Genomic DNA, 25,457 nt, shown 5'->3' on the forward strand with positions numbered 1-25,457 from the left:
CAGAATACAAAATTGTTGCACTAAGGATATAATAGGCTCTATGTTTGCCTGGTCTTGTATAATAGTCATTTACGAACACATTAGCCATGAACCTTTGGATAGCCTTTATGGATCTAATGGCATTGTCTACCTCCACAGCTCCACAGAAGCAGGGATTCACCACTGTCTCCTTAAAGAAGTATTCTCTTCCATTTATTGATAGTTGATCTACTTCTGTCACTGAAAATCCCTAGTTTGAATATTCTGTGGTTTTATGGTTCATTAAATATATTGCTTGATTAAAATAAAAGGAAGAAAGAAAAAGGAAATCAGAATTGAAAAGTTTTTTAACAGATGCATTATATCAGACTGGGAGGGAAGTTATTTAGTCACTGTAAAACTAATGCATCTTTTGACATTTGATTCACATAATTAACTGTGACTGGCATAATGCCTTTCTATAAGTATTTCTGCTCCTAATTTCACATGGATTATATATAAAATTATATAGTACATAATCTTAACTTATTATGTAACCTACGTATATCTGAACATACTTATCTTCTTCACTATATACACTATAATTGGTTTTGTTTCCATGTGCCTTCTGTTTAATGCTGAACTTTGTATATTTACTCCTTTGCTTAGAAAGAACTCTGTACACATTTTTAATGGTTACATGCTATTTAACCTCTATAGTATAGTGTTAATAAAGGATGATGATTTTCAACAAATTAAAGGTTTGCTTAATAATACTAATATAGACATACTGTATCACCTGAAGATCTTATCTTTTGAATAAAAAATTAATTACTTCCCTCAATGAGTTGAAAAGACGTAAAAAGAGAAAGGTAAAAACAACAGTTTTCTAAACTAGTAAAACACACTGCCATCTCCAGGAGCTTATTTAGGCTTTGCTGATCTATTCTCACATTTAGAGGTGCTGTTCCTGAAATCAATCGTGCTAGGCTCCTTCAGAGAAAAATTTTGTTTCTGAAGTATTGGATACATTTAATTGTGATCAATAGATATATAAGAGTCAGCAGGACTAGTCAGGTACAACTTACAGCAGGAGAGAATGTGCCTGTGATAGTCTTGCAATATGCTTCAGGCACTCTTCAGTTGGCTCTTCAAGATCATCTCTTCTCTCTTCAGGTTCAGGGTTAATGAACTCCAAATCAGTTTCAGGAAATTCAATCTTTATTAAAAAAAAAAAAAAAAAAGTGAGAGAGAGAAAGAGAGAGAAAATCTGAACTCTTATTAGCGATATGTATTCTCCTAGAACAGTTAATAAATGTCATAGTTGATTTGTACAGGAAGCATACAAAATATGAGAGAGAAAAGAGGATGCTTTCTGCATGCAGCATATTACCTAAATATGTTAGTGATAAAGTCAGCCCACAAGAATCAGTGGCATCTTTGTCTCTGACTTTCCTGGGAAAATTTCATCTAGTCTATTTCACTATGTTCAGAAGGCTGAAGTTGTTTTTACTTTCTTTCCTCCTCTCTTGTTTTTTAATTAGGTGGGTCTTAAATGAAAAGTTTCTATTATTACAGATTTATTTTTCCATAAATATAGGGGTAATTCTGACATGCACTTTCCAGTGTAAGATAGAAGAATCAGGTTCCTCATGTCAGTTCCTTATGATCAACTACTTATACATTGTACAGCACTGTCACGGAGTTGACCAGATCAATCTATGTCCGTGACAGGGGCGACAGGCCTCTGCCCTCCCCCCCCCACCCCAGTCCCACAAAAATGGGAAGGAAGGAAGGGAGGAAAAGAACAGCGGCAACAATCTATGGAGGAAAACTTATTTTACTATAATATCGGAATACAAAATAACACAATATATACAATTTAATTGAAATTGAGATTAATAAATCAGACAAGATAAGAGAGAGAGAGTTCCCGGGACCGATTCAAACCTGAAAAAGCTTGGAACGGCTAGGAAAGCACCCTCCAGCACCCACTGCCAGGCAGCAAGAGAGCGCCCCCCCCACCCGGAAGGGCCAGATCCCGTGACTGCTGTAATGTACAGGGATAGGTACTTGGAACTGGGGCAGTGACACTTTAATGCCCCGTACACTACATGATGTTTTGATGTGGAATACTGAAACCCAAAAACAAAAAACAAAAACAAAAAAACATAGAACCATGACATTCCATCCCTTATTCTACATCGTTACATCATACTTAAAATATATATACATATATACAAACAAAAATATGATTAAAATGCATTAGTCACACATGGCTATATATATATATGTATACATAGAATTACTGACTGCACTCCCCCGGTATCAAGTTTCCTTGTGGTACACAATGGACATCCCCATTCTTCTGCATTATCCACCAAGTGGATCCTGGTCCCTGGGCAAAAACTGTACCACGGAGAGGTTTGCCCTTTCCAGAAGCTGGAAGAACCCAAACTGCCTTTCCTAACATGTTTTTTACATGTACAACAGGGACTTTATCTCCCTCTACGGTATGTAGGGAACTGGATTGGTTAGGACCATCACGATTGATAGATCCTCTGGTATTGACTAACCAGGTAGCTTCTGCCAAATGCTTCTCCCAGTGCTTAAATGTTCCGCCACCCAGTGCTTTTAGCATAGTTTTTAACAATCCATTGTATCGTTCAATTTTACCAGAGGCTGGTGCATGGTAGGGAATATGGTAAATCCACTCAATGCCATGATCTTTGGCCCAAGTATTTACAAGAGAATTTTTGAAATGAGTCCCATTATCTGACTCAATCCTTTCTGGGGTGCCATGTCGCCACAGGACTTGTTTCTCGAGGCCCAATATGGTGTTTCGGGCGGTAGCATGGGGTACTGCATATGTTTCGAGCCACCCAGTGGTTGCCTCCACCATAGTAAGCACATAATGCTTACCATTGCGAGATCGTGGCAAGGTGATATAATCAACCTGCCATGCCTCCCCATATTTATACTTTTGCCATCGCCCTTCCTCCCAGAGAGGTTTCATCCTCTTGGCTTGTTTGATGATGGCACATGTTTCACAGTTATGAATAACCTGTGCAATGGCATCCATAGTTAAGTCCACCCCTCGGTCTCTGGCCCATTTGTATGTTGCATCTCTCCCTTGATGACCTGAGGTCTCATGGGCCCATCGAGCTAGAAATAATTCACCCTTGTTCTGCCAGTCCAGGTCTATTTGAGCCACCTCAATTCTGGCAGCTCGGTCTACCTGATGGTTGTTTTGTTGCTCTTCAGTAGCCCGACTCTTGGGCACATGAGCATCTACATGGCACACCTTTACAACTATAGTCTTTGTTCGGGCAGCAATGTCTTTCCACAGTTCAGCAGCCCAAATAGGTTTACCCCTTCTTTGCCAGTTATTTTGCTCCCACTGCTGTAACCACCCCCATAAGGCATTTGCTACCATCCATGAGTCAGTGTAGAGATAGAGCATTGGCCACCTCTCCCGTTCAGCGACATCTAAGGCCAGTTGGACAGCCTTTACCTCTGCAAATTGGCTTGATTCGCCTTTCCCTTCAGTGGCCTCTGCAACTTGTCGTGTGGGGCTCCACACAGCAGATTTCCATCTGCGATGCTTTCCCACAATACGACACGATCCATCTGTGAACAGGGCATATTTCTTTTCATTCTCTGGTAGTTCATTGTATGGTGGGGCCTCTTTAGCACGAGCTACTTCTTCTCCTGGTGGTGTTCCAAACTTTTTACCTTCAGGCCAGTCCATGATGACCTCTAGGATTCCTGGACGGCTGAGGTTCCCCATCCGTGCTCGTTGTGTAATCAGTGCAATCCACTTGCTCCAAGTGGCATCAGTAGCATGATGGGTGAAGGGAACCTTTCCTTTAAACATCCAGTTCAGCACTGGCAGTCGAGGTGCCAAAAGGAGCTGTGTGTCAGTACCGACTACTTCAGAAGCAGCCCGAACCCCCTCATACGCGGCTAAGATCTCCTTTTCAGTTGGAGTGTAGCCCTCTTCCGACCCCCTGTAGGCTCGACTCCAGAATCCCAGGGGTCGGCCTCGGGTCTCTCCTGAGGCTCTTTGCCACAAACTCCAAGTGGGACCGTTCTCTCCAGCAGCGGTATAGAGGATGTTCTTTATACCCTGTCCCGTCCGTACTGGCCCTAGGGCCACGGCACGGGCTATCTCCTGTTTAATCTGCTCAAAAGCCTGCTGCTGCTCAGGGCCCCATGTAAACTCATTTCTCATTCGCGTCACATAATAAAGGGGACTTACAATGAGGCTGTAGTTTGGAACATGCATTCTCCAAAAGCCCACTGCACCCAGAAAAGATTGTGTCTCTCTTTTGCTAGTGGGTGGAGACATAGCAGTGATTTTGTCGATCACATCTGTCGGGATGTGACGACGGCCGTCTTGCCACTTTATACCTAGGAATTGAATCTCCTGGGCAGGTCCTTTCACTTTGCTTCGCTTAATAGCAAAACCAGCACTCAGAAGAATTTGGATTATTTGCTCTCCTTTCGTGAAGACTTCTTCTGCTGTATCGCCCCACACAATGATGTCATCAATGTACTGCAGGTGCTCAGGAGCACTGCCCTGTTCCAATACAGTTTGGATCAACCCATGGCAAATGGTCGGGCTGTGTTTCCACCCCTGGGGCAAACGGTTCCAGGTATACTGAACGCCCCTCCATGTGAAAGCAAACTGTGGCTTACATTCTTTGGCCAAAGGGATGGAAAAGAAGGCATTAGCAATGTCAATGGTGGCATACCATTTGGCTGCTTTTGACTCCAGCTCATACTGGAGTTCTAACATGTCCGGCACAGCAGCACTCAGTGGGGGTGTGACTTCATTCAGGCCACGGTAGTCCACCGTCAGCCTCCATTCTCCACTGGCTTTACGCACTGGCCATATGGGGCTGTTAAAAGGCGAGTGAGTTTTGCTGATCACTCCCTGGCTCTCTAGTTGACGAATTAACTTATGAATGGGGAGCAAAGAATCCCTGTTGGTGCGGTACTGCCGCCTGTGCACCGTTTTTGTGGCAATCGGTACCTGTTGCTCTTTTACTCGCAGCAGCCCCACAACAGACGGATCTTCTGACAGGCCAGGCAAAACAGACAGCTGCTTAATGTTGTCTGTGTCCACAGCAGCTATTCCAAAGGCCCATCGATACCCCTTAGGATCCTTGAAATGCCCCCTCCTGAGATAATCAATACCTAGTATACATGGAGCCCCTGGGCCCGTCACAATAGGATGTTTTTGCCAGTCCTTACCAGTGAAGCTTATCTCAGCCTCCAACACAGTCAATTCTTGAGAGCCCCCGGTCACTCCAGAAATATGGATTGATTCTGTCCCTTCATGACTCGAGGGCATCAGAGTGCACTGTGCACCAGTGTCCACCAGGGCCTTATATTTCAGTGGTTCTGATGTGCCAGGCCATCGAATCCACACAGTCCAATATACTCTATTATCCCTTTCCCCCCCCTGACTGAGGGCAGGGCCCCCCTATTCATTACCTGTGGTAACTGGAGCAACTGCACTGGTGGTTGATCTGCCTTGTAATTCTTTCACCCGGGCTCGTAGTACAGGAGTAGGTTGACCGTGCCACTTCCTCATGTCTTCTCCATGGTCACGTAGGTAATACCATAAGGCAATTCGTGGTGTATTATCCCTTACTTGAGCCGGAGAGCGTTTGCCTCTGACAGCTGAGATTTTTGATGGTGCACGTAAGAAGGAAGGTTCATCGTCTTTAGTTAGGTGGGCTCGCCAAAATTTCATCATCTCCTTCACCTCCTTCGCTAGACTCATTTGATTATCCTGATCTTCATCAAGCATCTCTGATACCGCTACAGGTTTGTCACGGTTAATCAGTTGAGACACTTGCTCCGTCATTTTTGATATAGCAGCAACGGCAGCATGAATTGGGGACAGCAATTGTTCGTAGTTTTGGAGCGTAACAATTAATTCATAAACTAAGGGCGTTCTCTGTTGTTCTTGGTATCTGTCACATGCTGATGTTAGTGTAGCGGCATATTTGTCCGGTGCTGTTGTCACGATTTTCTGCCATATCTCAGGCGTTGTCCTCACTTTTTCAGGGTCGCGGTTTTGTTGTGGGTGGTTAGGAACAAAGTTAGGGTCATACAGCATTTCCACCACGCCTATTTCCCTCAAATACTGGATACCCTTTTCAACTGTATCCCATTTCTTCATCGCAATCTTCAAGCCATTTTTGAAGGGATACTTTTCCTTCACGGCTATTAACACTCGTTCCCAGAGGGAGGCAGCCTCATCCGAACATCGACTAATTCCTCTATCAATAGCTGGATCTCTGGCAATGGCACCTAGTTGGCGAGCTTCATTACCATCCAGAGACAAGCTATGGGCCCCACTGTCCCAACAGCGAACCAACCAGGAAACAAGAGTTTCATTCGGGCGCCGTGTAAACTCCTTTCTTGAACCTTGGATTTCAGTCATCTTTAGAGGCCGGCGAGTAGTAATAGAGACTTCCTCTTCATCACTCTCTTCTGCATGTCTCTTAGTTTTCCCTTTTGCCTTTCGCGATGGTGGTGGTTCTGAGGAGGGCCCCTCGCCTGGATCTTCCTCCTCCTCCTCCTCTTCTTCTCTTTTTCGTTCAAGACGCGAAGACACTCGTTTCCATTTCTTGCCCTCCACAGGAGCAACTGGTATTGTTACTGGTGTCTCCTGTGATTGATTAGATTTGACTTGGGGATTTTCCCCTTTGGCTTGAACCTCAGCTCGAAAACTCTCTCTCTCCAGAATGGTATTATATAGGGCACGGTAAGCACAAGCCAAACCCCAAATAAGTTGTACCTCCTTAGATTTATGCAAGCCGCATAGTCCCTGACTCAAATACTGGCTTAGTTTCTCAGGATCCCACAGGTGTTCAAGAGTAAAATCCCATGACACTGCAGGTCCCCATGCTTCTAAGACCTTTCCTAAACCTCTCCATATTCCCTGCCAGTCATCCATAAGGAGGAGACTCCTTATTACGGATGCGTTGGAGTACATTCAGGAACATTAACGACATGCACACCAACATGAGTATTGATGACACACTCACCAACATGAGTATTAATTCAAGATTCGAAAAACGTTTGACAAACCGAAAAGAAAACCCGGATACTGGTCTGAACATCGTGTTGTTTGTAAAATTAGCTATTCCATTTGGGATGTAGCTGTTTGTGAAATTAGCTACTCCATTTGGGATGTAGTTGTTTGTGAAATTAGCCATTCCTTCTGGGATGTAGATGTCAAAGTTCAAATCATACCACATTGCAAATAGGTAAAACATAGGTGTCTCCATCAGTGCCCTTAGATAGTTATATACGGATGCAATTCCAAAACACACAAGTGTGAGATGGATTATTGGCCAGTAGGTTGTGACTAACACCATTGCTTTTAATCCTTTACCCAGCACCCCCACGATAACGAGTAGGTTCATCGCTGGTGCTTGCTAAAAAAGGGTTAATGAATTGAAGCTAACAAGAGGAGGGAAAAAAGAAAGAAAAAAGGCACTACTCAGACTAAGTAGTGCTCAAAGTTTACAAATATCCCAGAACACTGGCAGTACGCCTAATCTTTCAAGGTCAGGTTTTCCAGCACAGAAACCTGAACTACTGATAATGCTCCCTAACGAAGCTCTCTAAGAGCAGAGAGAAAAAAAGATTCGTTCAAAAAGCTAAAAAGCAGTGCCCCACGTTGGGCGCCAAAAATCTGTCACGGAGTTGACCAGATCAATCTATGTCCGTGACAGGGGCGACAGGCCTCTGCCCTCCCCCCCCCACCCCAGTCCCACAAAAATGGGAAGGAAGGAAGGGAGGAAAAGAACAGCGGCAACAATCTATGGAGGAAAACTTATTTTACTATAATATCGGAATACAAAATAACACAATATATACAATTTAATTGAAATCGAGATTAATAAATCAGACAAGATAAGAGAGAGAGAGTTCCCGGGACCGATTCAAACCTGAAAAAGCTTGGAACGGCTAGGAAAGCACCCTCCAGCACCCACTGCCAGGCAGCAAGAGAGCGCCCCCCCCACCCGGAAGGGCCAGATCCCGTGACTGCTGTAATGTACAGGGATAGGTACTTGGAACTGGGGCAGTGACACTTTAATGCCCCGTACACTACATGATGTTTTGATGTGGAATACTGAAACCCAAAAACAAAAAACAAAAAACAAAAACAAAAAAAACATAGAACCATGACAAGCATCTACAATTTTTTTCATTCTTTGCACTTCCATATAGACATTAGAAATTTAGAATGTTTTTAAGATGCAGAGAAAGAAAACATTCTACCAAAATTAAGAAGTTTGTGGTATTTGGTGATCTGAATGCAGTCAGCTGAAAATTCAGGTAGCTCCTTAAAATCCAGCTAAATTTGCACATCACATTTTGGCTTGCTAACTCACATCATCATTTTTTATCTATCTATTTCATATATATGTATGTATTTAATATGCATTGTTCGTCAAATGCTAGCAAAGTTATGCCCTAGAAAATGTAAATCTCATCTTGGCCATATCAGAAAAGCAATCCTTATGGCAGTATTTACGTTATGTTCAAAATCATGATACTGTCACTTACATGAGAACCGATAATGAAAGGGAAAAAATGGGAGACCCTCCTGTCCAGCTTCTTTTAGCAGAGACAAATTATAAATGAGCATTCATTTATTATCTTGACTTCCTTTATTATTAATAGAGAGAGCTATTCTAAGGCACTTTCTTGGACTGAATTCTTCAGATAAGAAAATCCCCTGTCCATTAAAACCAGGAAATTTTTAGGCCAGCCTCATTTATCCATATTAGCTACTATTACAAACCATTTGCTAACAGTTGTTTCAGCTTTTTAATACAGAAAACAATTTTATTTTCTTTTGAGGTATCCAATTGCTTTGTTCAGCTTTGAAATATGACGAAACATCCAGGCAGACTTACTGCATTTTCAGTATTGGAAGCACTATTCTGCTTGGAGTTGGTGGATTGTCAGCATGTAGTCATGGAGATAGAGTTTTACTGATGCTTACTGACAATTTCCTTGTAGCTACTTCCTTTATAAGTCCTTCATGCTTATTGCAAGTTGTATGTTACACTTATAATGGCATGCAGTTCAATAGTACATGGAACAAAAGTTCAGACCTGAAAAGGCAGCTGCAAGTCAGGTAAGAAGTCAGCAATTTTTGTCAAAGTATTTTTGGAACGAAAATTTTATGAATAAAAAATTCTATGAAAACCTTCTGTGGTCCTCAAAGGTGGTATGTGATGTAAAAATTAGCATACACTATACAGCATTATATTTTTCTATCCATAAAGATTAACATGCTCTCTCTGAGCAGCTATAATGGAAATAGCATTTTCAATTTTTGATGTCCCGATGAGCTGTGGGAAAAATCCTATTTTTTGCACTTTGCTGGAAAAAAACACTATTCATTGGCTTTTTCATTTTCTTACCTGCAACGTTACTGATGTTGGTGCATCAACACTACAGACGCCTGGGGTAATCATTGCTGCTGGAAGCATACTGTACAACTTCATGCTAAGTAGCACAGTTCCATGAATGAGCTGCCTGCAATGGACACAAACAGAAATACTGCCTCATTACCGGATGTAAGGTGAACTGGGTTTACTGAAATTACATCGAAAAACATGGACCTGGATAGCTTAAAGGACAAGAGAAAGGAGAACAAACCTTTACATTATGCAACTAATACAGATATAACCAAGGTAGTGGTTGTGTATGGAGGGTCTCAGTGCCATAGTGGTATCTGTTTAGTTGGAGGGATTATGCTGCAAATGAAGTGGAAAAAGTGGAAGGCAGTGTACACTTATTCTAGAGGAAGAAGAATCCTGTGACCACCTACTGCAACCACCACCAAACCTGCTGATATATAGATGGTGGAGAAAAGGGGGTATGATGTTAGTCTCCAAAAAGCTGTAAGGATTTGAGTGAGATCATTTGTATTACACCTACTGCACTTGTTTTTTGGACAGATAAAATATATTATTAAAATATTATAAAATATATATTATAACCTATTTGAGCCCTACATGCACAATAAAGCCCTACCAGAAAGAGGCATACATGTAGTCGGTAGATAAGAAAACCAGAACGATTTTCATTCTAGAAAACTTGAATAAAATGAGAAAATTCAGGTGTAAATTCTAATCATGACTAATCCACTCAAATAAAGAATGCAGCACCTGAATAAAGTGTAGTACATTGGATGTACCCTCTAATCCGTCTACATCTTAACAATTAGGATACATTCATAAATATGATTATGTTTAACATTTATTTTTCTACTGAAAATTTTTACCACTTTTATACCACAGACTGCCCAGCCAGTAAAACCATAAGAGAATGGACTAGATTCTCTTCTGTCAACTCTAACAGAAACACCCAGACAGGCAAATGAGTTTTGAGTAAACAGCTTTTACCAAACATGAGAGTATCAGAGCCATATGAGAGCCCAGATGGACTTTCTGGTCCCAGAATTAGTTTGCAGCATTGCTGGAAAAGAAGTACTTTTCTGAATTGAGGATTGAAATAAATTTCTGCAAAGACATCTAAAGAAGGAGCAGAAAACTCCTGCAAAGTCATTTATTTAAGACAACACTCAGTGCAAACACAGGTTAGAACTAATTTTTGTTTTTCACTTCTGAAGCTAGTGATGCTGTAAGTGCAAACATTTTGACTTATTGTGAGAACATCACTCAGGAGGATTAAAGACAAAATCATTTTCTAAAGTTTCTTTTGCAGCTGAAGGTTTAATGTGTGGAGGAAGGGTGGCAGAAAAAGGAACTCTGATGTGATATTACTTGGGGAAAAAGAGTTTGTGCTGTGAAGTCTTTCACTGAGGTAAATGTGGAAGTGATCAAAGGAAGTTCAAAGCTATTTTTCCTGTGATGCTTGCTTAGATGACCTATGTTAAATGAATAGCCCTTTGCCCATTCCCTTGTGGACAGGTATTTACAACATAATTTGAACTAACTGACCTAGTTAGAGAGAGTAGATGAGAAGTGAATGAACATGAAGACCAAATTATCATTTGAGTTCTCTTTTCTGCTAATCACTTATATTGTTCTCTGAAATTATGAAAGATTTTAAAGAATCCATACAGTGTATTCTTTTATTGGGAAACTTTGAAGTCCGTGTAGGTAAATACAATCAAGGATAATTTCTATGTGCCTAACTGAGATGTTTCCTGAGCTCATTATTTCAGCTCATTTGCACACAGTGTGTATGTGTCTAAAGACTGTCCTGGAAGGTAAAGAAGAATCTGCAGATGTACTTCTCCATTTCTCAACAGGAGAAGAACCAAAGAAAGTACTGTATCCTTGATTGTCTAAAACTGTTTATGCATTAAAGCAGATGAGAGGACTATGAGTAAAACCAAGGACCTCACCTCCATACTATTTAGCTTAACAGCTCCTAAGAAAAAATGAACTAGTTTAGGAACAGATATTTATAGCATGCATACAAAGTATGCTAATTTTCTATGTGTAAGTGAGTATATTACACAGTGAAACATACTTTAAACTAAGGCTATTTGTTAAAAACAGGGAGTATTTTAAAAACATGTGAATAGGCATCAACAACTGAAAGATGGTATATTTTGAGAGACAGTAATCTTCAGGAAACTCCACGTACTCTGCAGATAATATTCCACTTTTGGACATAAAAATCAAACAATAACTAAGAACTCTGTTGGTGAAACAGTTACAAAGAATATAATTATTTTTAGAAGGAGGAAAAGATAAAGGAAGGACAGTGTTCAGGATCCTCAGAACCTTTACTGAACAGAGTTTTATCTCTGCTATCTTTGCCTGCTGGTGAGCTCAGATAGGTGACTCAATATAGTTTTCTCATCTATAAAGTGAAGACAGTGCAAAGTCAAAGACAATTAAAGTTATAGATGATGGCTTCCATGCAAAAAAGAAGAACAAAAGTTCTCTTCAGCATAAAGTACATCAGAAGGTCAATAGAAAAAGCTTCCCTGTGTCTGCCACTGTTTGTTTAAGTCCTCATACAAAACCAAAGCAGATGAAAGCTCTGGAATTATAAAAATTCCCAGTTTTTCTCTATGACAGTAGCAAAAATAAACCTCCAATCTTATTTCAGCAGAAGAGAACACTGAGATGTAAGGACAGCACCAGTTATTACTCTACCTTACAAAATCAACCTCATGTCCTGAACTCACATTGGTGGAGACCTCATTCACCACACCCACCAAGAGGAAAATTTTGTTGCTTGTTCTATCTGATTCGGAAATACCAATGCAAAATAAATAGTGCTGTTAGAATCAGTGAACTCAGGGCAATGGGCACCAAGGAGACACTAAAACTCTCATATTTCCCCACATATCAGATTCCTGATTTGCAAACTAGCTCTGGATCACCAAATTATTCAGTCTAAGAGACAAAACATTTTTATGACATGAAGGAATGGAAATGTAGCACTCCGGTTTGGAAACATTTTCTCAGCTGCCTCCTTAGCCTGAGATTTCTTGATATCAATGACCTTACTGACACTGACCTACTGATACTAACACTGACTACCTACTAAAGATAAGAAATGTGGATGCAGAAGATCACCTAGCTGAACAAGGTGTTATTACTGATTTCATTCTCAAATAACTGTAAAATTAGAGTGGAGTTACTGTTTAGACCGGATATACCAAGAAAAAAGAGGACCAAATACAGTGTAAAAATAATTTAATTATCCCCAACTATATGTTTGTAGCTTTAACTATATTTTTCTCATACTTTCTACTTAGTGTTTTCCTTATAGAAATGGAGTGCTAAAATCACAGAGAACAGCTATAGCTTCTTCATCTGTAAAGGTACATCAACATGGTCCTACCCAAAAGCATGAGAAGTTCTCCATGCTTCTAGAAGAAGATGAACTTGTGCAGATTAAATATTGGGGAATTATCCCAAAGTGATCACAATTCTTTTTTCCTGTTCTTTTTAACATAATCTACAGACAACTTGAACAGGATTCCTTTGTTTTTAACCAGAATAGATTATAATGGGACAGAAATCAGGAAATGTATTTTTAAAAGAATTGAAATTTATTTTCCTTCCCCAGTGTTTATCAAAAACAAATAAACATTTTAAAAGTGCTTGAAAAGAACAGAGAATGGTCTTTTCTAACCTTTTTTGGTCCTGAAAAGAATGCCTCTGTGACAAACTGGGACAAGGACTTAAAGAAGGATGTGTGATGACCCAGGTAAATATCAGCTACCAGCTTCTTCAAAGAGCTCATTTGTGTCCTTTCCCTTATTAATCCTAGACCTGAGTATCTGTTAAGATTTTTTCAAAAACTTAAATTCATCTCTAAGAAAAGTATTTGTTTGAGGAAGTGGTATTTTCCAAGTCAGGAAAGTTTTGTTAGAGATTTCCTGGTTAGATTCATTTAATCTTTTTATGTGTATCTACAGAATTTGTTCATTTATTGATCCTAATACCATAATCTTCACAATAATACAAGATACTCTTAACACATTAGTATGGAACTACAGGTGCAAACATTTTCTTGGTATATACTTTCATGTTCAGAAGTATCTTGCTGAAATGAATCAAAATCTACTTGCATTTCAAGCATGAGGGAACAGAGTCTAGTTAATTAATAGCATTAATTATTAAGAATCATCTAATAATTTTAATCTTGCCGCTCTCTAAGTCATTAACCTTGAGAGCTAGTTTACAAAAAAAAAAAAAGAAAAAAAAAAATTCATCTCTTCCAAGAAAAAGGAAAAGCAGGCTGAATTTCAAGTTTCACATTTCAGGAGTTTCAGTACTCCATTTATTTTTAAATCAGTATATAAATTCAAATAATAGAGAATGGAGTTGTGATTGGCTAAAAGAGAAAAAATTACTTAGGCTTCTTTATGTTAATTATTGCTATAAGTGACACAGCAAACTGACTGAACAATCTATTCCTAAATTATTCCAAACCCAACAACTCAACTTTTATTTCTGCTTTGAAGGGTCATTTCAGCAATGACCTGTACAATTATGCAGCAGATTAAAAGAAACTAACCCTGTATCCCCTTCATTGTGCTGACTGTGTGTACTTTGAAACAATGGAGCCATTTTCCGGTGAGTTTTGAAATTGCCTGGGTGATTTGGAGATCTATCTAATGAAAATCGATATGCTTGCTCTGAAGGTAGGCATTACAACATACATAATACAGGGAAATGGGGACTTTCAAATATCATTAATTTGGAACTTAAATGCTGAAAAGTGGTTAAAAAAAAAAATAATAATCCCAGTTAAGTGACCATGCTAATGTTCTGTTTCTGTGTACCAAGCACACATTAGCTTGCTGGGGCTCAGGGCATGTTAGCACTTTATCTTCGGGTAGTTTATCAACTAAGATAGCACCCTGTAAGCATCAGAATAGCAGAGATATGCAAAACAAGTTCAAAGGCACACACAGTGACGGTGAGTGATGTGCTTTTCTTGCAAGTAGCCTAATGAAAGACCAATAAAAAACACTGAATAAAATGCCTAAGAAATCCTTGCAGAAGAGATTTGATTCATGGAAAGAACCATATAGAAAGCCTTCATTCAAGCTAAGAACTCTAATCATTCAGTCAAAGAATGATCTCCTTTCTTTTATGCAGCAATCTTGAATTTTTTCCTGAAAATATGAAAAAACCTCTAGCCAAGTCTAAATTACTGTCTACTGTTTTAAGCCTCTTGGCCTAGAAGTTCAATAGAACCCAAGGTCCTTCCTAACATAGTAAATGCCTAAATGCAATCAGTTGTGGTTTTTTGTTTGGTTGGTTTTGTTTTTAATGGCAGCTACCACAACATGTGAAAGTAGATAAAGATATTTCAAGTTGAGGAAAGAGCTATAGCTATAGAGCTATAAGAGACAGATGCTTACTTAGAAGCTTGTGGGTCTTGAACATATTCATCTATTGCTCAACTTGAGCAGCTATGCATTTAGTTAGTCTGCTGTTGTGTATCTTACCTTATGGCATGCAGGACTAAGGGACAAATAAAAATTACTTATTGTAATAGATCTAAACTCAGATATCTCAATGAATCTAAATAAAAATTAAGTATCATCATAATGGATTGATCTAAACTTGGATTTCTCAGTGCTATTAAAATATATTTATGGTAAGGCAGAAAATTTATCTTAGATGATGGTTTATGCATCACTACACTCAAGCCTACAAGCATCGTTAAATCACAGTATGCTATGTGTAGAATGAAGAGGTTAAAAAAGAAAAGAAAGCTTCTTAAATGTCTGTAGATTAAAAGGGGATCATTGTAGTCATTACTGCCTGTCCAACTCCAAGCAGAATGAATGGGAGTGAGAAGGGAAAGCAAACTGAAAAAACCCCACACAATTGTGAACAGGAAGTTATGGTGGGAAAGATTATGAAAAGCTACAAAATAGATTTCAGTATGGATTTTCAGCAGGCCAAAGGAATTCTACTGTATTAAACAGTTACACAAGCCAGATTCAAAAACAAAGTATTGAAAAGAAAGAAAAGCTTATGGGTGGAGCTCTTACAGGCACATCAAGAGCATTTTACTGTAAGCGTCAGCCAGGTTTTGAAATTAGTGTTTCTTTCTTTTTGTATTCTTCCCAAGCTGAGTGTAACACTATTCAGGAATGGTCTTTTCACAAACCATCATATGAAAACGAACTTACTCTTTTTGATACAATGGGCAACATGTCCAGCCAAGCACCTCTGTGGTTTTAGAAGCACTGTTTAGTCCAAGTAGTTTTATTGTCAGCATCGTTTCTCTTGGAAGAGCCTTTATCCGTAGAGGAAAGTTGATTCTAAAATAAAATAATGGAAAAAGAAGAAGAAATCTAGTTTTGTTACAACAAGTAACATCTTTTCACATTTCTCTGGATTCCTAAACACATATATCAAACTATAAATTACAGGAGGGCAGCTGTGAAGGAAAATGTAACTGATAGGTCCCTTCAATACACCAGCCACACATGTAAAGTATTGTCAGCCACTAACTTGCATGATAGTACTTAAGAAGCATAGAATCCTAGTTAAAATCTTGCATAGTATTAATTTATCAGTGGAGGGCTATTTCAGTGCTAGCATTCCCTGAGCGTGAATTGTAAACAAATGATTTGCTGGCTTGCGTCTTCAGAAGTAAACACTACTACTAAGAACTATGAGATGTTTTGTAAGTAAAGTATGATAATCATTCTTCTTTACGTGTACTTCTGTGGAGTGGCATTTCTCAGGCACAATTTAAAAGCAGATTTTGTTGTAAAAGAAATGAGTAATTCATGATTTTTAGTGAGAAAATTCTAGTGCATGAGTGTTCTTCTCAACTTCGTATTGATCACTAATAAACTTGATTGGTCATTCAATTTGAATATATATATGATTATATGACCAATTTACAAACATAAATTAGAGCAACTGTAATAAACGAGATACTTTCATGCTATATGGTAGAATCACATATGATATTAATCAGACATGTGCAAAATTTTATTTCCTTTTTCCTGAAGAGAATACCTGTGGTAGATGGTTTTTAAGTTAAAAATTTAAACTTCTCAAGCATAAAATGAGATTTGTTACTTTTTTTTTTTTTTCTTTTTTTGATATAAACAAAATCAAGGAGCTAAGGGCTAAAAGAATTATTTTTATGTTGACAGCAAAAATGTCAAGAAAACAAAATGTCTGCATAAACTCGAGTTAAAACAAACCAGAATAAAAATTGATATAATATTATTTAATATTGTGTGTGGTCTTCCAATTCATGAAAGGGGCATATAAACAGGAGAGGGAAAGAGTGTTTACGAGGGTGGATAGTGATAAGGCAAGGGGGAATGGTTCTAAACTGAGACAGGGGAGGTTTAGGTTAGATATTAGGAGGAAGTTTTTCCACAGAGAGGGTGGTGACACACTGGAACAGGTTGCCCAAGGAGGTTGTGGATGCCCCATCCCTGGAGGCATTCAAGGCCAGGCTGGATGTGGCTCTGGGCAGCCTGGTCTGCTGGTTGGTGACCCTGCACATAGCAGGGGGTTGAAACTAGATGATAATTGTGGTCCTTTTCAACCCAGGCCATTCTATGATTCTGTGATTTCCATATTCAATCTAAAAGGAGAAACAATTCAACTTTCAGCATTTTTAAAAAATGATACAGTAAATAAATGTAGAAATCAGTATTAAAAATATAGTAGCCTGAAAAAATAAGGATTGTGAGCAGCAGAAATGAGACAAGATAAGAGTGTAATGTTCAATTTAAACAAGATTTTGATCCTACTCATTTCACTCAAAATCTGTCAAAATTCTATTGATTCCAGGAAAGTTTGCTTGAATGCACTGAGGAGTTACTGTAACAAAGAAGATGTTTTTGCTAAAACTCTTAAGTACTCTAAATTAGCATTAGTGTCAAGATTTCAGATGAATCTAAAATATTTTGGAAATTATCCAAATTTGCATATGTCCATCTGAGTAAAAAAGCAAGACAGCAATTTCCCATCATTTGTAATTAACACAAATAGGTTTGAGAAGCAGTTCTCAACTATCTTCCCACATGTCTCTATTTATAGCTTCACAGCATGATTAATATTTTCTGTGGAAGGAAAAAGAAAAGCCACGTGTTTTCTAATACAGAAATTTGTTAGCACTATTTGCGAATGTGAAGAAATGAAATAAACTTCTCAATACCCTTTTCCTTGCAGAAAGCAAACACTTGTCAGAGATTCCCTAGGACACAAGATATAGCACTACCAGATGTACGCAGATGAAGAAAAAAACTTGGAGATTGAAGTAAGAGTTAGGCATCCCAAGACTTAAACAAAGCCAAAAATTTTCCTTCAGTGATATATGATATACAGGGAAAGGGAATATTTATACTAGTTTTAATGATGCCTAAACTTACTCAGTTGGCATTATAATTTCTGACTGCATGAGGCCGATACAAAGAGATTACTAAGAGGAAAGAGGAAATGGAAAGGTGGCCAGAAACAAGACACTTTGTGGATGATCAATTTCAGCAGTAGTTGAGAAGAACAAAGAAGCTACTAACTGAGAAAGTGCTGTTTACAGATGTTAAGTAATGTTATACAGCTGGTTTCAAAGGCTAAGGCCCTAACATCATAAAAGCACACAACACTGAAAGCTCTGAGGCAACCAGGGCTTTGCCCAGGGAGAGTATAAACTAAACATACAAGCCAAACACAATATGGGGAAAAAGAAATCCAAAGCCAAGAAAATATCTGAGGTGATGAATGGTAGGCTTAATGCTAATTCCACATTTTATGTCTATAGGTTTAACATAAATTATGGAGGATGGAAAAAGAGAGGAGGTGGTAGAATGAAGACATGAAGAGCAGCCAGCAAAGGAAAAAAAGGAAGGAAATTCTGGAGAGGCTTCACGCATTTAAAAATGAAGCTGATGTGAACAGAAATGGGGAAATTTGGGACTTTGTTCATTATGCGCTAGACAGTATCAGCCTGTTCAAATTTTGCACCGAAGTGATACTCATTTTTCAAACACACAGATTACAAAACAAAGAACAGAATCCTAAAAAAGGACAAACAGCAACAACAAAAATGCTATGTGAGGCAACCTTCTTAGAAATCAAACAATTTCAATCTGAGGACATTCCATTGGAGATGATAAACGACTTCACCAGAAGATCATATTTAAACACAAACCTACCAAGTTCAAACACCAATTGGATAAAGCAGTGTAAAACACAAACTAAATAAATGAATACCAACAAATATAGCAAATCTTATATCTTTTTTTGTTTGTTTGTTTGTTAAAACAATCTCCCTGGGCTCCTAATCATCAAAGCACCACTCTCCATTTCTCTGTCTTGTTTAGGAAAAATCAGTTTTCAATTAAGTAGATTCATTTTTTGTCCTGATTGATCTCTAACTCTATAGTGAATAGCTGACTTCCTATTTTAATGGAGCCTCTTCCTGATGGCCTTCTACCATCTGCATTTTCATTTCAGTTGGAAATAGCATATGGGTTTCAATGAAAGTAGCACTTTACAACTCAGGACAAAACATCTTCCAAAAAAAGAAATCTTGTCTTCTCTTAAATTTTTATGTGAACATATTCCCTTCTCTTTCAGAAAGTGACTTTACAGCTAAAATATAACCAAGAGTAAACACAGATGGGTGACAGTTTTTAGTGATGCAGACTTTCTACAATAATAAACTGGGGCCAATTCATGACATATATGAACAACTGTGGTAATACTTATTTCATTAAAATACACTATTTTTAATCTGTTCCAGCCTGTATCTTACAAAAAAGTGCTAATGAGTGTTTCTATGCATGTATTATTGTATGAAAGACAAACCAGCCTGTTCTTGAGTATGCTTTAAACTTCTGCTAGTTAGGTACATAACACCTTCAATAACAACGCAATACCACATTTACTGTTCCTTCTCTCTCTACGTTTCAGAAAACTGAATATAATGATTATTTTGTCAAGTTTGGCGCTGTTAGTTCCTTCTTTATTAGAGGGTTATCAGCACCAATAACCAAAAAAAAAAAAAAAAAGCCAACAAAACCCAAACAAAAGAATTTCCCATTATGACAAGTATTTCACATTTAAAAACAAAAAACAGATGGAAAAAAACCCAATTCCCTCCTTTTATATATCATCATAATGAAAACACCTGCTGGCATCATATCCTCACTAACATTCATAAAAAATATCAAAATCATACTGTGTTAAGTACAACTGAGTAAAGAAGTCAGCACTTTTCTTTATGTGAAAACATTTGATTGAAGTGTTTTGTTAGATACAGAGAAGGAATATGTGCTAAATAAGCATCTAATTCTGAATAAAATCTACCCTGGTAAGCAAGGAATATTCTAGTGACTCAAAGACAGGAGGGAAAAATCTAGCTGTAACACTATTAGCTGGTTTAAAATATCCCATCTGACCTTTGCATTCTGATTAAAAAATAACTGTTGTTTGCAAAAACCAGTTCCAGATACGAAATAAAGCATACTAAAATAATGTCACTTCTGTCTGCCTAGACTCTCAGCCTTTGCTTCTGGATCTCATTCAGTCCAAGAACTTTGCCCTCATGATTTAAGGCTTACACAAATATGGGCCAAACAGGTGGTATACATGTTCATGATTGAAGGAAACACAGAAAAGCCTGCTAGACGTATTTGATTTTGTAATTTGTAATTAATTTGATTTGATTGAATGAATTGATTCAAATTTTGAAAATGATTTTTGAAATTCAAGGAACTATAAAAAAAGTCCATAGACTTCATTATTGATGAACAAGAGCCTGCATGCCATGCTCACAAAAGTCAGAACCAGTGGAAATGACCCACTGTTTCACAGCTGCAATGGCAGCATAATTGGTAGGAAAATATTGCTTATACAATTCATCTTTCATCAGTGCAAGCAGATAGATGTCAGAAGGCACCAAATCCAGACTACACAGTGAGTGTGGTAGGACAGTCCAGCCAAGGTTGGCAATGTGCTCCACAGTCTTCAAACTAGTATGGGGCCTGGTGTTAGTATGTTGTAAGAGAAAGGTGATCTTCACTTAATTGACTTTCAAAATGTGAGACTTCAGCTTAGACAGCATTATGCTGTAGTGATCAGTGGAAGGTTTGCCCAGGTTGCAAAAAATCAGAAGGATCACCCTTTTCAACTCCAAAACATGGTGAACATCACTTTCCCGGCTGATGGCTGTGTCTTGAACTTTTTCTTTAATGGGAAAATTTCAAGTTACCACTCCACAGACTGCAACTTAGAATCATAGCAGTGACACCTCATCTCATCACCAGTAATTATGCAATTCAAATATCACCTTCCACCCCATACTGGCTCAAGAGATCCTGACATACTTGCATACAATTTTCATTCTGTTCCTGCGTGAGCATTCATGGGACCCACCTGGCACAAACTCTGCAACATTTCAACGTTACCACCATCATTTCCAACACATTTAAACCAATATTTAGCTTTGTACACAGTTCCCTGGCCATAATAAACCAATTTGCACAGATGAGTTGATTAAGATACTCTTCATCTCATGGTGTGACAGCTATATATGGCCGTTTTTGAATGTAGCTTGTCTTCCACATTGCTGTCACCACTACTTAAACACACCACCCACAACTTCATTGTGCTCACATCCACTGTTTGGTCTCCATAGACATTCAGCATATGTCAATGAAAGTCAATGGGTGTCATGTTTCCCACAGGGAAGAATTCAGTTATACATCTTTCCTTCAAAGACACTTCATATTAGATACCATTTTGACCAACTATCCCTCTGCTGCCATCTATCACACAGCAACAAAATGCAATTGATGGAAAGGTTGAACTGCCATGCCTCCAACATCTTCCTCTGATGTTGTGGGCCAACATAATAAAACAGGAAGCATTGCTTCTGGAGTAGGCCTCTTATTAAGTTTCATGCAATTCTGTATCTTGTTTATGGTGTTAACTTCTTCTCACAACTACCTATGAAAGTATTTGGTATGTGTAGTTAACTGTTTTTCCAAGACATTCTTTGACTGAATTTCATACAGACTTTGAAGAAAGGGAGGTTTGAACAGAAACGCTGAAGCTTCCATATGATTTCTGCATATTTTCATAGAAATTGAAGAAAGGTGAAGTTTCAATCATGGGTGAAGAACTTATTTCTTTGCTATCATTTTATATCTTGTTTTATAGAGAGGTTCTACAAGACGCATCCTAGAAATAAGTCAGCCACCTTTTGGAAGCCAAAAATACTCATAAAGAACGTAGTTCCCCTACAATTTAGTTTTGTATCTGCCCATATGTATCATAACCTGCACAATGTGAAAATTCCTACAGTGCAAATGAGAATGATCCAACATCTTCAACACAAAGAGAACCATTCCTTCAAAGGACTGACGGTTCATCACAAACTCTCTGGACTCAACTGAGTTATCAGCAAAGATGTTAGGTCCTAAAAGAACTAATTATATTAGTAGCAGAAATGCACCCATTTTGTTTCTTAACTATAGGGCATACATATTAAATATCCCACATCTGTTTAGAAGCATCGAGTAAAAAGCCTGCACAAACTTCCATTAAGATAGAAGTGCAGTGGGTTTGAGATGAAATTTGTTTCATTTTACCAGTTTCGAGCTGTTATATGTCTTAGAGTGAGGTAATCAACACTTATGAATTGAACACTTTGTATTCAATTATAAGGTAACAAAACCCCTTTCGGGTCTTAGTCTTGAATCTTAGTCTTTATTCAATTACAATGTAATAAAGCTTCTTTCAGATTTAGAATAAAGTAAATGGTAATGTAAAACATAAAAAAAAAAAAATTGAAAGACTATAAATAAAAACATCATTCGCAGGGACGTAAAAACAAAACCCACAAACCCATCTACTTCTCTCTTCCATCTACTGCAAGTATGACTTTTATGTCAGTTCATTGTCAGTTCAGTGCCTTAAGTTATTTAAGTGTGTGTCCTGCTTTTAAATGGAGTTAATTTCCTCAAAGCAGACAGGCACAAGACAGGCAGCTGGCAGCCTCTACTTAAGAATTCTAGACTCAAACTAAAGGACTTCAATTTAAAACCTAGTCTACAGATCCTTTTATATGAAAATCAACACAATCAGGTTCCTTCTAAATAAAGAATCAAAAAAATTTTACAACAGGTTCTCAAGCTGGATTTCATATCTACTAGAAGTGAATCCAAAGTGCAAAGTCTTCACGAAAACTGAAATAAGGCCTTTTGTATCTCCTTTCAGCTTCAGCATTCTCCCAGTGAATAGCTGAACAAAATCTATTCTCAGGCCTGTGTATTTTAGTTTATTCTTAGACTAACCTTAGTCTAGCACTACTTCTCTCTCTGGCTATCACATTCCTTTCCTGCTCCCACCTCTCTAAATTTCTCTGAATTCTATGGATTTAATTTGCACAGAAGATCAATAATAAAGACGTGACTTTGCTTGTTTGTTTGTTTGTTTCAAATTGATATTAAGTTTATAAAATCTTCAGAAAAGCATAGATAAAAACTTACTTCTCATTCCAGTCTGTCAGGAAAAAGAAGGATTTTCTAACAGGTATATTTTTGCAAATCTTCACTTGACATATTGTCTTCCCAGCATATGTTAGTAAACAGGAAAAAGAAAAAAGTTTGTATCTATAAAGGAAAAAAGGGGAAAAAAAATAATTACAATGTAATTTCCAGCACAGTAAATTCAGGGTTAACTGTTCAGAAACTTATGAAGATCCATTCTTACATGCAAATAGAATTAAAATGACAAATCAGATTTAACGTTTAATTTAAAAAAAATAGAGTTCAAGAAAGTGCTTAAGACATGTAATCCTTATTTATTTTTCCTTATGGCAGTCAATGGAAGTTTAGGCAAAAGGTGTGAGGTGCTGCAACTTTCTCATCATATAAGTTCAGTCGTTAGTGGAACTTCACTTATACTTTTCCCAATCTGTAAGAAAACTATAAAGAAAAGAAAACAAAAAAACCCGCAGGATAATACTTCAGGGAATCTATACATTCATTATAGCAGATGCGTTAAAGACATCTGTGTTGGCATTTGTCACATATTTGTCTGAATAGTGTAATCCAGGTCTCCAACTATCTGTTAGTTCTGTGTCCTTAATTCATCTTGTAACTTCCAGATCTTCCTATGGAAAGTTGCCATGCTGAGCTGTAGACCATGTTCTGTACAGGAATGATGAAAGCAAGCTTAAAGCATTTGCAGATTAACAGTGCCTGGCTTAGCTTTATTTACAAGCATCATTGCTGATCTTTTCCAGAACATTGTAATAATTGTTATAATTATTGTAGCAGATGTGCCTTTTCTCTTTCTTCTTTTTCTTTAACAATCTGTAGTTCTTTTGAGGTATTTATGCAAAGAAAAGAAAAATTACCTCACAAGTGCAGGAAATGCTTGAGCTCTTAAATATGGCATCTTCCCTCTAGAGTCCAAACACTACCAACAATTGGAGTATAGTGAAGGAAATAATAAATTTTAATACAATAAAGTGATTAAGGATTGCTTAATCCCTGATACATCCCTGGTTTATATGCCATAAACACTAATCCTAAAAAGATTAACGCTTACACAATGTTAAGTTCAGAGTATTCACATTTCAACACATTATATTTCTTCATACAATATTGTGCCTAGGTATCCTCCCTCCCTATGAATTCAAATGCAAGGAAATCTAGTCTTGTCCCAAAGATAACTTCATATCATCCTGATATAGATAGCAATATGAATTTGAAGGGTGTAGAAACAAACGCAGCAAAACATTATGTCATTGGCATCAAATAGTAAATATCTGATTGGGATCTATATGAACCAAAACAAAAAACTGATAAAAAAGAAACTAGGAACAAAAATACAGTACAGAAAGGCAATTGGTTTTACAATTTATAAGGTCTCCAACTACCTTTTTAAAGAAGTAAGATTGAAGTGAGAAATTGTAAGCATGAATATAAAAATTGATAAAGTACCGATCTACAAAAAGGAGCTCCAGAGGGATTTGGTGAGACACTAAAATGATTATGTAAAACACAAGACCCTCCCTCTTATCCAAAATGATTAGAAAAAAAGATCATTTATCACAAATTTGTATGTCTGGATAAACAATGAGACAAGTTGTAAGAGATGTCAGAATTCTAACATACTAGCTTGCTCCAAATATAATGCACCTATTTATTTCCATGGAAACAACAACAGGTTCAAAGAGCACAATAAAGCTACTTGATGGGGCACTTCCTCAGTTACAAAAAATGATTTTTCAACATAATCACCACCATTAGCTATGCATTTTTGTGAGCAATGAACAAGAGACATATACCCATCACCACACTGCACTCGTATCAACTATTTGGTTTCCGCAAACATTCAGCAAGTATCAATAAAGTCAGTGGGTACTATTTTTGTCCACATGGAGGAATTCAGTGACACACCATTGCATCATACATACTCCCATGTCTGACTGCCCCTCTGCTGCCATCTGATATACAGCAACAAAATGTAGCAGAATACTGGTGAGAAAGTTCAGCCTATACTGCCATACCACCAACATCTATCTCTGATGTTGCAGACTAACATAATAAAGTAGTAAGCATTATTTTTGGAGCACTTAAATTCATACTCTCTCTCTCTATATATGTAAATGGAAAATGAAGTGCTGGGACAAAGCCAGCATACAATCATGCAACGTGGAAAATAAGGAGGAGGAATGCGCTATGAATGAAGTTAGTAAAAGTATCTGAGGAAAGCAGGCGAAATGGACTGCAGTCTATGTTAAGAAACTCATGTTACAAGTATTAGAAAGATTGGAGGAGGAGATTAAGAAGGAAGAGAGATCCTCATTTTCACATGCTTGAACATAGTGTTCAAGTCATGAGTGGCATTTTAGGCCATATGCAATTTCACATTTCACTGGTAAAACAAAATGCAGTGGGAATGGTATAACCATCTGCAATATCAGGATAGTGATTATAGTTTTCCATT

At 37.9% G+C, this 25,457-nt stretch overlaps 1 protein-coding gene across 1 annotated transcript in view; it reads right to left on the reverse strand.

The window, feature by feature from the left end:
* PIK3C2G (phosphatidylinositol-4-phosphate 3-kinase catalytic subunit type 2 gamma) overlaps positions 1-25,457 on the reverse strand; it is a gene marked incomplete at both ends in the record, with an annotated part of 204,350 nt that overhangs the window by 130,514 nt on the left and 48,379 nt on the right. The window contains 4 exons of the mRNA XM_079544626.1: positions 1,047-1,177; positions 9,423-9,537; positions 15,650-15,781; positions 22,988-23,110. Coding sequence (XP_079400752.1) covers positions 1,047-1,177; positions 9,423-9,537; positions 15,650-15,781; positions 22,988-23,110 — 501 coding nt within the window. The remainder of the gene's footprint in view (positions 1-1,046; positions 1,178-9,422; positions 9,538-15,649; positions 15,782-22,987; positions 23,111-25,457) is intronic.

The sequence above is a fragment of the Tetrao urogallus genome (assembly GCF_951394365.1).
Source record: "Tetrao urogallus genome assembly, chromosome: 1".
In the NCBI taxonomy this organism is placed as follows: domain Eukaryota; kingdom Metazoa; phylum Chordata; class Aves; order Galliformes; family Phasianidae; genus Tetrao; species Tetrao urogallus.